Below are 16,143 nucleotides of genomic sequence, written 5' to 3'. Positions count from 1 at the left end.
ATTCCAAAATGTCTTCTTTGTAAAGTAAGTTCAAATATATTACACAGCCATCCTATCAACTGGCCTTGTCCCTGAGCTTCCTGTGTGAAAGTCAGTGTGGACACTCCTCCCCGAATTTCTTTGCCTCACCCTCCATCCACCATCCCCATCTACCTCCACCAAACTAAACTGCTTGAGTTCTCCAAACAGCCACTTTATCTTTCAACTCTCCTCCTTTTGGCATGACTGTTCCTCTGTGCTATCTTTCTATGCTCTCTCCTCACCTTGCTAACACCTGCTGAACCTTGAAAGACTCAGTTCCAATCATTTTCCCCAAAGTATGTCTTCTGAGCCTTCAAAAATAAGGAGGATGAAGGGGAGGAGGAGAGGAATTTCCTGAAATACATCTTTCATTTAACTCTCATATGAACTTAAGAAGTGGGTTTCATAATCACCCCACATTTACAAATGTGAAAGCTGCAGCCTGGAGGGGTTGCCCAAAGAGACGGAGTTCACAGGTGACAGAACAGGGGTTCTCAGTGAGTACTGACTGACTGCAAAGGCTACGCTCTTTACGACTACCCTCAACATGCCAAGTTGGCTTAGGTCTTCCTCTTAGGGATGGTCCTGCTTTCCTAAGCACAGTCCTACCATCGCATACCACACCGCACAGCCTAATTTACTTGAATGGCTCCCTCAACTGAGTACAAGTACCTTAATGGCAAAGCACAGTGGCTTTTCATTGTTGTGGCCCCGATAATTAACACATATTTTGGTATAAAGTAAACATTTGGAACAAATGAATGAGTGAATGAAATTTATTCATTCTTTCAAATTGCACTGGCTCCAAGTATATAAGAGTGAACAAAGAAAACAGTGGTCTCAATTCCCACAGAACTCATAGACAAATAGAAAAGACAGACCACCACACAAGGAATTTCACCAAAGTGTGATGCACGCGCTGACAGGGAGCTTAAGCACACGAGGAGGATCTCCTTGAAGGAGATAAGACTCGTCACACAGGAGCAGGTTAAGTGGAAAGGTTGATCCAGGTAGGAGCAAGGGCATTCATGAATGATCAGAGGGGAGGGGAAACTATAGACCATTTGAAGAACTGATAAAGCTCCAATTTCTAGAACATGGGCTTGAAGCAGAAAGTGATGAGACACGTGGCAGGAGAGGTTGCCATGGCCAGGTTGGGGAGGCCTTGTAAGGGCAATGGGAGGTCATCCGAAAGTTTCAAAGCACAAGGGTGACAGGAGATGAGATATCTATCTCAGAAAAATCAGCCTGGCCGCAGTCTGGCGAGACGGATCAGAGGGGAAAATCTAAGACTGGAGGCTAGCTTGGATAGCTTGGATAATGTTGAGATACTCCAGGTTACTGATGGCAAGGAAAGAATTGGCAAATGGGGATGTAGAGTATAAACAAAAGAGACAAATCGAGTATGATTTACTGAAGCCACATAAAATGACAAAGAAAAAAATCAAAACCCAGTAACCTCTTATAAAGAAAAGTACCTAAAACTGCTTCTATTTCCTTTTCAGTATACTCAGGACAAGTTAAAATGATTTTACAAAAAACAATTCACTAACCTGTTTGTAAGGAGAATCATTCAGGTAAATTTCAGTGGCCCCAACCGAAATCAAAACACTTTTAGAACAAACAATATCGTTGTCAAAGCATTTCTTGTTCTGGGCAATGACAGATATATCTGAATCATCTGTACTCTGAAATGTCAAAAATATTATATTAATATAAATCTATACTATACATAATTTTTACTTATCTTTCATTAAATCTTAAAGAATTCTGAGATTTATAATGAATTGTATTGAAAATGAAATACAACTTACTTCTAAAATAAAAATAATTTTTGATCTCAAATGTAAAGAATTTAATAAAAATATAGCAATTTAGCTCAATCTTTAAACTTTTATCTATAATATCTACTCTTAAAATGTTGTTCCAAGAAAGCTTTCTTTCCATTTTATTATTTGTTGTGCTTGTTCAGTTGCTTAGTCATGTCCAACTCTTTGCAACCCCATGAACTGTAGCCCGTCAGGCTTCCCTACCCTTCACCATCTCCTGGAGCTTGATCAAACTCATGTCCATTGAGTCGGCAATGCCATCTGACCATCTCATCCTCTGCTGTCCCCTTCTCCTCCTGCCTTCAATCTTTCCCAGCAGCAGGGTCTTTTCTAATGAGTCAGCTCTTCACATCACGTGGCCAAAGTATTGGAGCTTCAGCTTCAGCATCAGTCCTTCCAATGAATATTCAGGATTGTGTTCCTTTAGGATTGACTGATTTGATCTCCTTGCAGATCAAGAGCTGACTCCAGCACCACAGTTTGAAAGCATCAGTTCTTCAGCACTCAGCCTTCTTTATGGTCCAACTCCCACATCCATAAATGGCTATTGGAAAAACCATATATTTGACTATATGGACCTTTGCTGACAAAGTAATGTCTCTGCTTTTTAATATGCTGTCTAGGTTTGACATACCTTTTCTTCCAAGGAGCAAGTGTCTTTTAATTTCATGGCTGGTGGTCACCATCTGCAGTGATTTTGGAGTCCAAGAAAATTGTGCCATTGTATGAACATTCTTTGGCATTGCCTTTCTTTAGAATTGGAATGAAAACTGATCTTTTCTAATCGTGTAGCCACTGCTGAGTTTTCCAAATTTGCTGACATATTGAGTGCAGCACTTTTATAGAAACATCTTTTAGGATTTGAAACAGCTCAGCTGGAATTCTATCACCTCCTCTAGCTTTGTTTGTGGTGAAGCTTCCTAAGGCCCACTTGACTTCACATTCCAGGATATCTGGCTCTAAGTGAGTGATCACACCATCATGGTTATCTGGGTCATTAAGATCTTTGTTTGTATAGTTCTTCTGTGTATTCTTGCCACCTTTTCTTAATATCTTCTGCTTCTGTTAGTTCCATACTGTTTCTGTCCTTTATTGTGCCCATCTTTTTATAAAATGTTCCCTTTGTATCTCGAATTTTCTTGAAGAGATCTCTAATCTTTCTCATTCTATTGTTTTCCTCTATTTCTTTGCATTGTTCACTTAGGAAGGCTTTCTTATCTCTCCTTGGTATTTGTTGGAACTCTGCATCCAGATGGGTATATCTTTCCTTTTCTCCTTTGCATTTCTTCTTTACTCAGCTATTTGTAAAGCCTCCTCAGACAACTATTTTGCCTTTTTGCATTTACTTTTCTTGGTGATGGTTTTGATCACTGCCTTCTGTACAATGTTATGAACCTCCGTCCATAGTTCTTCAGGCACTCTGTCTATCAGATCTAATCCTTTGAATCTATTAGTCAGTTTCACTGTATAATCATAATGGATTTGAATTAGATTGTACCTGAATGGCCTAGTGGTTTTCCCTACTTTCTTCAATTTAAGTCTGAATTTTGCAATGAGTTCATGATCTCAGCCACAGTCAGCTCCCTGTCTTGTTTTTGCTGACTGTATAGAGCTTCTCCTTCTTTGGCTACAATGAATATAATCGATCTGATTTCGGTGTTGACCATCTGGTGATGTCCATGTGTAGAGTCAGCTCTTGTGTTGTTGGAATCAGCTCTTGTGTGTTGGTGTTTGCTATGACCAGAGTGTTCTTTGACAAAACTCTGTTAGCCTTTGCCCAGCTTCATTTTGTACTCCAAGACCAAACTTGCTTGTTACTCCAGATACTTCTTGACTTCCTACTTTTGCATTGCAGTCTCCTAGAATGAAAAGGACATCTTTTTTGGGTGTTAGATCTAGAAGATCTTGTAGGTCTTCATAGAACTTTTCAACTTCAGCTTTTTTAGCATTACTGGTTGGGGCATAGACTTGGATTACTATGATATTGAATGGTTTGCCTTGGAAACGAACCGAGATCATTCTGTCATTTTTGAGATTGCACGCATGTTCTGCATTTCGGACTCTTTATTGACTATGAGGGCTACTCCACTTCTTCTAAGGGATTCTTGCCCACAGTAGTAGATATAATGGTCATCTGAATTAAATTCGCCCATTCCAGTCCATTTTAGTTCACTGATTCCTAAAATGTTGATGTTCACTCTTGCCATCTCCTGTTTGACCACAGCCAATTTATCTTGATTCATGGACCTAACATTCCGGGTTCCTACGCAAGATTGTTCTTTACAGCATTGGACTTTACTTTCATCATCAGACACATCCACAACTGGGTGTTTCCACTTTGGCTTAACCATTTCATTCCTTCTGGAGCTATTTCTTCTCTCTTCTCCAGTAGCATACAGGGCACCTATTGACCTGGGGAGTTCATCTTTCAGTGTCATATCTTTTTGCCTTTTCATACTTTTCATTTATCATTACAGTTCAAATTTATCAACCAGTTTCTTCCCATCAAATATCCAATAAGATATGTCACTTAAGGAAATTTTAAAAGAGATGTTTTTCATTTAGACAATATCTTTTGTTGTATTTTCAGGAGTTCTCTGGCTAAATAATTATTTGCCTAAAGATAAAATCAAAATAAATATAAAACTTTGATACTGTGTTAGTAAATAAATAATAATAATAAATAAATAAATAAAAAATAAATAAATAATGCATATGATATGAGGGCTTACTTTGAACTTTACATGCATGATCTCATTTAAGTCTTATCACAGTTCTTGAATTATGTATTATCTCCATTTTATAGATAAAGAAACAGAGGTTAAGGATTAAATGAATGTCCAAAGTCACTTAGCTAAATAAGAACAGAGTTCAAAACCCTGTTTTTTCTTAATGCAACTTCTAGAGAAATTAGGAAGAGTTTAGAAATGGTTGAGGAGAAAATTCAATTGTAGGTTATAGGGAATGTTTAGTTTCAGAGAATGTTATGTAATCTCTCACACTCTAAATCTAACCTGCTCTTCATCTCCTCACCCTCACCTGCCTTCAGCTACTCCCCTCTCCAATCTACCAAGAACTCACTCTCTGGAAACACGGTTTCTGATTTTGTATCCCATTTTCATGAATTGGTTTCAATAGTTCTATAGATCCTGGAAGTTCATTGTAAAAGATTGTTTTGAGTATGCATAATTTTCTAGGAAGAAAGGCCATGGTTTTCATTACATCTTTGAAGTCCTTATCGCTATGAAAGTTAAAGCCCCGATGCTCTGAGTCCTTCCACTAACTTGTGAAAGGTGGGATATCATAGAAAGGAAAGTGACAATTCTCTCAAGCGTCTGGAAATGATATAGGTCTTGATATAAATTCTCCATACTTAGTTTTTTATATCACCAACAATATGAATATTAGCACAGCATATTTCTTGGTTTGGCCAAATTCTGTCTTATTAGGAATTACTATAGCACATTGCCTAGAAGACAGGTTTACATGAATGCTGTTGACAGAGTAATTAATGTGTCTCTTTGTGACCCAGTTTTCCTTCCTTCATAGGAACTGAGAACTTTTTCTTCTTCTTAACAATTCTTTTCGAAAGTATTGCCTAAATTTTGAAAAGAAGAATAATAAGGGTCATTAAGATGATTATGGCATTGTATTTCTCAAAAAAAATAAATAATGCCATACTTTTCTGCCCTTATGAATGATTTTCAAAGAAGAAACATATATATCATCAGGGTTTTGTTTTGCTTCCTCTCTGTTGTTGTTATTCAGTCAGTCAGTCATGTCTGACCCTTTGTGACCCTATGGACTCCGCACACCAGGCTTCCCCATCTTTCACCATCTCCCAGAGTTTGCTCAAACTCATGTCCATTGAATCAGTGATGCCATCCAATCATCTCATCCACTGTCATCCCCTTCTCCTCCTGCCTTCAGTCTTTCCCAGCATCAGGGTCTTTTGCAATGAGTCAGTTCTTTGCAACCGGTGGCCAAAGTATTGGAGTTTCAGCTTCAGCATCAGTCCTTCCAATGAATATTCAGGATTGATTTCCTTTAGGATTGACTGGTTTGATCTCCTTGCAGTCCAAGGGACTCTCAAGAGTCTTCTCCAGCACCACAGTTTGAAAGCATCAATTCTTTGGCACTCAGCCTTCTTTATGCTCCAACTCTCACATCCATACATGACTACTGGAAAAATCAAGCTTTGACTATAAGAACCTTTGTCAGCAAGAGTTATTAGATTAAGGGATCTGAAAAGCTGGCTGCAAGGATTTCTATTGCCATTACATTTCCATTACTATTAATTAAAGTGCCTCAGTATTAGCTTTAGTCTATATATTAACTCAGAAATGCCAAGAAGTAGTCTATATTGTATGGTCTGCCTGGTAATATCATGTTATGCTGACAGTAACTTGAAACAATATCGATTCCTATGAGCCATGTTTCTCCAATTTCCATTTCTAATATATTTCAAGCTAATATTAGGTTTGAAGATAATGCTACAGAGTTGCCAAGCAACACAGTAAGAAATGATTACAAAACTAGAGTAAAAAGGTCAAGAGCCATGTGCCACACGGATTCCTCAAAACTTCTATGTTTAGATACTGAAAACATTGATAGAGAATATTCTCCCAACTGATTCTGAACTATAAAACATCAGTACCTCTCAAGGTAATATATTATTTTACTTGACATGTCAGTTTAAGACTTGTCATAGTCCCAGCCCCTTTGAAGGATAACTATACCACGGAAAGTCACTGCTGATACAGCAGCCTCAGGCAGCCATGCTTCGTGTTCCACAGCTGAATGGCCTCAAAGCAGCACTTTCTTTGATGGGCCAAGGGACTGTATTGCGCATACACACACACACACACACACACAAAGACAACTCTAGCCAATTAGATTCTCTCTCACATTTCACCCAAAAGGAAAAGACAGGAAGCAAAAGATCATACGCTTATTTTTTAAAAGAAATGCTTACATCTCAACTGTACAATGTGTTTTGGTCTTTAATTTGTTCTTTACTTTTATCATTTTCTTTTTCACTTACTTATAGTCCCTGAATATACATTTAAAATTTTACTAGTTAATTCCATCATCTCTTTCATAACCTCTGGAAGACAGAAAATATTTTTATTTTATGGGGGATAAATTTTATTCACAGTGAAGTTTTCATATAATGTTTACATGCTACTTCTTTTTCTCTCTCTTTTGAAGTGCCACACTGTTTTATAATTACTGTGCCATTAATTTTCATTTTACTCTTATTTGACAGAGAAAGCTCCATCTAGATCTTTATATTTGCTTAAATAGAGTGTAATGATTTCCTTTGACTTCTTTTCCTCTCTGTTTTCATTTCCCTAGATAGACAGACGGATGGATGATGAATAGATAAATACATACACACATATACAAATACATACAGGTCTACCCTTCAAGATATTATGAGATTACAAGCAACTAAGAATCTTATAGAGAAGATAGACATGAAAATATGGAACTTGTGAGACCTAGTGTTTTAAGAAAGAGCTCACCAGAAGAGCCTGAGGAGGGGTCAGAGACAAAGACCAGCAGAGGCGGAAGAAATACCTCAGAGAATACAAAGCAAGAAGTACTTCCAAAAAGGAAGATAAGCATTAAAAAGTTTGAACTGGATTTTGCAAATGTCATCATTAACTTTTACAGTTGCAATTTTATATGAATCTTGTGATTTGGTGATTTAGACTCTCTCACACCAGTCTAAATTTTGAAGGAGGCAAGACTCATATCTATGTTGCACATCCTTTACCTTCACTTTTCAGCATAGGACCTGACACACAGAAATCACACAGAAAAATAGTGATATGAAAAATGATGCAAGGTATAAACATTTGAGAGCAGTATTAGAAGGGTTTTCAGAGACCAGGAGAGCACCAAACGTTTGTGGTATCAACTGAACAGAATGCTGAAAAATCAAATCTAGAACAAGTTATAGGAAGAAAACTAGCAGGGCTGTGGCTTGTCATAGACAATGGAAGCAAAGTTTGACTCTGAAATCTGGGAGTTGGAATATTAAATTTCTCACTTTTGCTAAAAACACCCAATGTTCTCTTTCTCTGAGCTTATAGCACAGGTCAAGTTGCTGTTTGCTTTCTCAACTCTCTTTACTCTTAAAAAAGTCTTACCTCAGGAAATACAATTATGACTTTGTCATAGGTCTGCTTCACTATACGTAAAAAATAATGGGCTATATTCCAAGCGCTATTTACAGTATAGTACAGTATAACATAAACAGCCTCAAAATGAATAAAATAGCAGAGAACCTGAATTTTTAAAGTTTGATAAACATAAACAAAGATAGGGTAAGTATTTGCTTGGAACTGTTTCCTAAGACTCCACAATCCAGAGATTAAAAAACAGGTTTACTATTCCTTTGAATGTCAGAGTCAAGTAACATTATACTTTAAGATAAAGTTGAGTAAGTATTAATTTTTAAAAGTCCAATTGGCAAATAAAAGTGAAATTTTTATGAATTAGATTACTATATCCTTCATAGGGCCCAAAAAAGTAAATGATAAGTTTTACCAAATAAAAATGCTTTACAAATGACAAAGATAAAGCCTAGAATTTGTAATCAAGACAGGGAGGAAAGAGAGCTGCCTGACAAAGAAGAAGGAATTAAATATGCTATCCACAGAAGTGAATGCTGCCTCTGAAAAAGCAGCAAGTCAATGAATGGTGTTGGCAGTCATTCTATCCTTCTCAAAGGAAACGCTGATTCTCAAAAAAAAACAAAAAAACAAACAAAAAAAAACCTTGCCATGAAAAAGAGAAGCAGATGGAATAAGGAAAAAAAAAATTATAAAACTATTGCAGTAGAAAATCTCAAGCATTGAAAAATTTACTATCTGACATGATAACATTTCAAAGCCATGACTACTAGGCTGCATTTGTTAATCACTAATTTGTCTTTGGTATGAAATAATTATCTACTCCGTAGTCAACTAAACTATTTCTTGGCTTGTCAAAAATATGTTGGTCAAACTAACCCATCCATTCTGGGGTCCTGGTTCTGGTTTATTAATTTCAATAAATATGCTCATTATAATACAATCAATAATTCACTAGTATAATTCTAATTAATTACTAACATAAGTTTTCTTTTCTTAATTTTCAAAGATTATTTTTTGTAAGCACATTTTATTTTTTTAAAGAACATTATTAAATAAAAAAGCATAATTCTGCTTGGCAGAGGAAAAAAAATATATACAATTCTAAAACTTACAACTTTAGATTTTTCATACTCTTTATACCTAATTTTTGCTACATGAACCCTAATGATAGATCTTAACCCAGATATTTAACATTTTATCCAAATGTTGGACTGATACTTCCTGCGACATGTCTTCTCACTTACAGGGAGGCATATCTCATTAAAACTTGGGACTGAATATGATGTATGTATTTTTACAGAAGAATATAGCAGCAAATTAAAGTGATGAGAGGAAATGGGGTTTACAAACCTGAAAACCAAACTTTAATGGCTCTCGCCTGCCAAATAAAATGGCACTCTTATATTCAGTACCAATAAAAATGACTGTTATCATCATTCAGCATCAGACATAAGAAGATAATTTCATTTTGTCAGGAATCAGAATTGAGACAAATATTCTACTTTCTGCACAGTCACTTTTCTGTGTACTTGAAACTAACATAATATTGTGAATTAATTATACTTCAATTAAGAAATATCATTATTTGAAAATACAATGGAAAATACTATGATTTCTCTACTGCAAAGACAGATGAGTTAAGGAAGAGCCAGGCAGATCAAATAAGTAGTTATTAAGGGTTTGCTAAATGCCCAGCATTTTGCAAAATGATGGAGGGGAAGGAAAAAAGAAATATAGAGTATGATCCCTGTTTTCAAAACTTCAGAATTTTCTTGGAGAAATCTACCCTAATATATAGAGAAGGAACGTCTTTGCTAACACAGTTTACATTTAATAGGCCCTGAAAATTGCGTACTAAAGAATGAAATGATAATATATGGGCAAAGACCACACATTGGAAAATGTTTACAAAGATGGTAATACATGGACAAGGTTTAAAATGCTTTTAGTAAATACTTCTAAATAATTTTTCCATACACAAAGTGAAAACAAATTTGGCAGAATTTTTGCTTTGCTACTTAAAATGAAACCACAAAAAGCATCATTAATTAACCTTAATGATATATTCAGTGTTTGATACAGTATTGTCAATGATTGATGGTCATATTTGATACAGTATTGTCCATGATACTTTGTTTTTTCTGGATATGACAAAGTTTACTATTCAGAAGAAGAGGAGAATTTCAAAAATAGTTACAATTGGTGTTTTAAAGAAGGAAATGATTTACATTCTTCCTATTCAAAGAGTGGACAATGGACATGAAACATCAGAGTAGTTTATTTAAAATTGCAGACTCCAAGATACTGCTCCAAACACATAAAATCAGAACCTAGATTTTACCAAGATTTCCAAGTTATATGCATACATAATAAAGTTTAAGAACACTGCTCTATATACTTCATGTTGAAGGCATGTGTATGCATGTATAACAAATATAAGATTACTAATTAAGTGTAACTTTTTGAATTCTACCCTCTTAAAAAATGGTTAAAAACAGAGCAAGTAATTTTTTTAGCTCTTATAATACAACCATAATTGTGCTAGCCCTAGTGAGGAACCCAAAAGAAGTGTAACACTGAACCCTGACATAAAATGATACATGACCTAACTGAGCATATAAAATAATCAGAATGTAATGGATTGCTTACTTTTGACATGAGGACTATCAAATATTGTAGGATGAGTAAGAACAGAACAGATAAATATGAACTAGAAAAGTCACTTTGAGGGAGTAGAGCCAATCAGGTACAGAAAAATACCCTGAGAAAAACCCTTGAAGGATTTTCCTGAGAAGTTCAATTTTATGGAAGCCAGTAAATGGGAGTCAGCAGCAGTTCTTAAAAAGCAATGACATGATAGCAATGTGAGTCTTAGAAAGGTTAACAGAACGAAAAATATGTATTATGATAGGGATGAACTTGAGTCAGAAGACAGCCTAGAAGTTGAAGGTCAAAGCTGTCCATGTCAATTTGGAACTCATCAGCTTGTAGGTGAGGTTAAGATTAAAGAGGTGGATGAACTTAAGCATTAGGAGAAAAGGAGAGAGACCCAAGCACAGACATCCAGTTTAGTAAACATTCAGTGGACAAGTGTTCCCAGCATGGTGCCCAGAGCTACTAAAACAATGGTGACTAGGGTTTGGTCCTTGCCCTGAAGGGGCCAACTCCGTCATCTATGGTCTAGGACTTATGCAAAAAGAAAAGGCAACAAAGAGACAAAGAAGGAACCAGAAGAGATAGTGAAGGACTACAAGAGCGTAACAGCCAGAAATGCAAAAGAAGAGGGTTCTTAAGGAACATCAGAACACCTAAATATCAAGGGAAGCAAGGATTTGGTATAAAATCAGTCTGAAACATTATGAGGGGGAAAAAAAAAGTATCAGTTTACGCATTCAAATCTCTAAATTGCTTTTTACTTTTCCAGGCTTCTCAATTGACAACCTAAACTTCAAGACGTAAGAAAATCTTCATGTAAAATTATTTGCAAAATACTTGTTTGAAGAGGACAAATACTCATAGAATGGATATGTATTCTCTGTGCCTTTCCTGTGCTCCAAGATAAAACCACACACGCACGCACACACACCCTACAGGCAACTTGTCATCTTCTATAATTTTCTAACTACCAAATTCATTCCAAGGGATTTATTCTTTAAGAAACTTAAAACTGTTCATAAAGGAGGCTAAAAATAGTACTGAAAGGGAAACTCAGTGGTTTCCCTTGAAACATAGCAGGAGATTTGCTGAAGTCTGGAAGGCTATGATTTACTGTTTGTTTTTTATTTAAAATAACTAATACAAAATGGGAATGTGCCTACTTTCCTGACATATGCTAAAAACATAAAAGCCTTACCCAGAAGAAAACACACATTCAAGAAAATCACAGGTTACCTTGCTGGATGAAAAGATGTTATTTTGCTTATTCTTGGGCAACTTCTTCCTAAAACTTTTAAGGATTCTATCAGATATACAAAGCCCAGGGTTTAACCAAAGCATATCAACAAAATAGCATGTCTAGAAATGAGAATAATGTCATTTTAATTGCTACAACTATAAACAAATACATGGTCCAATACATGATTTAATGTGCTATATTTACATTCACCAAATTAAACCAAGAAAAATAAAAATGGTTGATATTTACTGAGAAGTTACTAAATAGTAAGTACTATATGCAAGCTTTACATATATTTATTTCATTCAACCCTGAGAACTACCCCTGGGAGATAGGGACAATTATTATCCTCATTTTACAAATGAGAAGTCAGAGGCACAGAAAGGTTATGAAATTAGCTCATCACTTACAAATAATAAAACTTAACAATTAGTTAAGGAAATTAATTTAAAATTGCTGTAGCTTTTAGAAGTTTTACTAATGATATGTAGATGTGCTATGTCATGGGTCTACCATACTTGTTTTTTTACACGCTCTACATAACTGTAACTAAAGCAAGCAATTGTGACATTGGCTTCCCAGGTGGCTCAGCAGTAAAAGCAACTGCCTGCAATGCAGGAAACCTCGGCTTGATCCCCGGGTCAGGAAGATACCCCGGAGAAGGAAATGGCAACCTACTCCAGTATTCTTGCATGGGAAATCCCATGGATAGAGGAGCCTGGAAGGCTATGGTCTATGGGGTGGCAAACAGTAGGACATGACTTAGCGACCAAACAGCAGTAACAACTGTGACATACCTTTATCAAAAATACCTGGCAATCACTGATATAATCATATTCCAGTCCATCAAAAGAATGATAATGCCGGTCCCCATATATTGTGCATACTGCTGGGCATGGATAATATGTGCAATTGAACATTCCTCGTCGACAAACACTATTAGAAAACAATATCAACATTGTTACCTTTCTAGGAAATGCGGCTCTAATTAGTATTTCTCAGGGAGCATAAGTATTGGAAGGTTTGTATTCAAGGGTATTCACTGTGTCAATAGCGCTTATAAATATGGCCAATTCTTTCTGATAACATTTTATTACAGGGATAGATAAGGCATATATTTACCACTCTGTCTTAAGACATCACAAACAAGCCTAGAAATTGTGCCTGGGTCACTTGAAAACAGGTGATGGAATGAAAAACTAAAGATATACCTGCCGGTCGCCAAAAGACTACAATGTTATCTCTTTTCCTTGAGTCCATTTCAATACCTTTTGTTGTTATTGTTCAGTCACAGACAGGACTTATTCACAAGCTTGAATTTTTATCCACATTTCAAGGATACTGTATTTTAATTTTATCTTATGGTATTCTTTTGGATTATTTTCAAACAAAATTTTCCATCAAATATGACCTTCTCTTTGGAACATTTATTATTTATAAATTTGAGATATGTTTTTCCTATTATATTTTCAAATTATCATAGTTCATTTTTTGCTTCTTGGTCAAACAAATAGGCATAAAAATAATGATCCCCCTGTAGGTAGTAGCTTCCCATTAATTCCTGAAGGCCTTTAAAATCGTATTTACTCAGATTTGGTTTGCTTTCTTATGAAATTCGTCACATTAAGTAAATACAACATGAGTGAAACTAGCACAATTTCTTAGAGAAGTTGTGAAATAAACGGATCTCATTACCAGGTATAGCATGGTGTAGCAATCACTTCTCCTGAGAGGTACTCCCAATCTTTCCAAATACAGGGACAGCTTTCAGGAATGTAACACTTTCCTTTGTGCTCTGCCATCCTTTCGAGTGAAGAAGCAAATGCTATTTAATATCAACTACCAATTTCAGTTTTTAAAAAAATCAGCAATCTTGCCATATTCAAAATCATCTACATTGGTTACAACAGCTGTAAGCATGTTCTGTCTAACCTGTGGAAGAGTCAAATCCAGGCTTTCTCCCCCATTTTACCACACAGTATCTTTCATATCACAGAAATAAAGGCCAGGCAAATGACTGGATGCAATATTTTAAACTTTTTGCTATCGCTTAGTACAATAAAACAGAGACAGGAGCCTAAATTTCTGGGTAACATGAGGTATTCTGAAAAGACAATTAAAGAGGAAGGAAGGCTACCTTTCTTCAATATTTGCTTCAAATATTAACACAGAAGTCAGGAATCCTGACTTCTTGCCTCCGCTCTCAAATATAAATAATCACCTATGTTCCCCTAGTTCTCTGCTTCCTCACTCACAGTTCATCTAACACAGTAAAGTGAGTCTTTATTTAATGTGTATGTTGTCCACTTGACTTTAAGTTTCACTCCAAAAGACCATGAATATCCTGCTAATGGTTGTGTTCCAATGTCTAGCACAGAGCAGACCCTCAGTAGTTGCGTAAAGGTGAAGGTGTGAAACTATCTATATGAATGATGCATCATCTCATTCGGTTTGCTTTCTTTAGACAACAATGCCCTGAAGCCCATAATTTCTCCCCTTAACCTTCCCAAACTTTCAGTCACTTTCCCTGAGCACAGCATCTTCTGCCTAGAAAACTAAAAGATTTTTTTCTCACCACTGAAGATCCAGTTTAGTGCAATCTTTTTAGTGCATTCTTTTATGTACCACACTCCCTATATGCAGCAATCTATACAAACCTTTATTGGAGGGTTCATCCAACGAACTGCAAGTAATTCATTAAATGTCTTATAGAGAAAACAATAACAAAAACTAGTATTTTTGAGTGTTAACCATGGCCCAGCCATTGTTTCACTCACTTTACATGTATCATTGACTCATCTAATCCTAATGACAATTCCATAAGGTAGATTCTATTGTTTTCTTACATGTGTGTGTTCTAGTACTGTCTTCCCTATATCTTAACAAATTTCCCACACATTAGGTAGTTTGTAAACACTGGATGTTGAATTGTTTAGATAAGGGATGCCTCACTGAACTGCACCAAATTTTTTTTTTTTAATTCTCATTTCTTTTATTTCCTAAAGTATCATTCACTTCAGTTGTTAATTGAAGTATAGCTGATTTAATGGCCATCTGGTGATGTCCATGTGTAGAGTCACCTCTTGTGTTGTTGGAAGAGGGTGTTTGCTATGGCCAGTGTGTTCTCCTAGCAAAACTCTGTTAGCCTTTGATTTGTAATATTATATTAGCTTCTGGTGTACAGCATAGTGATTCAGTATTTTTGTAGATTATACTACATTAAATGTGATAAATACAATTCTTATACAACCAGCCAAAGTAGTGGTTTTAAATGGTTATGCTGATGACTGATGAGTTTTTCATAACACATAACATAATCAAACATAACATAACATAATCAAAACTGGAAGAAGGAAGAAGAGAGCTGTAAATCACTATGAGTTGTCTGCTTTAAGCAGGTTTGGGAAGTGGGGTTAGTCATAAAATAAACATTTGCTGAGCACCTACCATATGACTGGTGTGCTGCATATACTCAACCATCTATGAAGTAGATAGTACATTTGTTTTTAAAAAAAAAAAAAAAAAACAAAGTTGAGACTCCACGTGGTTAAGATTTACCCTGAGGTACTTTAGCTAATAAGAAAGAGGGTCAGCATTTTATCCCGGTTTTGTATGTCTCTTTCTGCTATATTACTTTACATTTATTTAACCCACAGTGATTTCCAAACTAACGTTCATTTGTACTTGAAAAACTGCTGGGACTATAAGAAGCCCCACAAAAACAAGTGATACCAGGCTTATCATCCTAAAATAAGCCCCCCAAGTCACATGGAAGTCAATCCAAATCATAGTACCATAAGCAACTTTATAATAGAAAGTTCTATGTTACAAAATTATTTCTAAACAGGCAGAAGACTCTTCATCAATTCAAACTTTATTTATTTCAATAAAACAAGAGAAGGTGGAAGAAAATGACTTTAAGTTTTTATAATAAAATTTGACCAATAAATTAATCATTATTGAAATAAAAGTCAAAGAGGACAGCAAATAGATATTTTCTAAAATAATAGCATCAACCACAAGCATATGAAACAAAATTAGGACGTAGTTTTATCTAATCAGCCATGCATCCCTGAGTCATAATCAAGTCAAATAAATCAAGTAATGTTGTAGGGCTCAATTAGTTTACTATAAAACAAAGGTTTTATTTCCTTTGTCCTTTTTACTAAAATGCCTTCCTTGCTTGTCTGCTCTATGGTCTGATTTCTACCTGCCTTTATTTTCCCATGCAAGGTTTTGTTCTTCCACACTC

At 35.7% G+C, this 16,143-nt stretch overlaps 1 protein-coding gene across 1 annotated transcript in view; it reads right to left on the bottom strand.

Moving 5' to 3' along the window:
* Positions 1-16,143, bottom strand: part of OTOGL (otogelin like) — a 174,246-nt gene that overhangs the window by 81,306 nt on the left and 76,797 nt on the right. The window contains exons 24-26 of the mRNA XM_059886820.1: positions 13,587-13,694; positions 12,689-12,827; positions 1,575-1,709 (exon numbers count right to left, since the gene is read on the bottom strand). Coding sequence (XP_059742803.1) covers positions 1,575-1,709; positions 12,689-12,827; positions 13,587-13,694 — 382 coding nt within the window. The remainder of the gene's footprint in view (positions 1-1,574; positions 1,710-12,688; positions 12,828-13,586; positions 13,695-16,143) is intronic.

The sequence above is a fragment of the Bos taurus genome, chromosome 5 (assembly GCF_002263795.3).
Source record: "Bos taurus isolate L1 Dominette 01449 registration number 42190680 breed Hereford chromosome 5, ARS-UCD2.0, whole genome shotgun sequence".
NCBI classification, from domain to species: domain Eukaryota; kingdom Metazoa; phylum Chordata; class Mammalia; order Artiodactyla; family Bovidae; genus Bos; species Bos taurus.
Note: the sequence above shows the minus strand (reverse complement) of the source record. Positions and strands in the feature narration are given on the sequence as shown.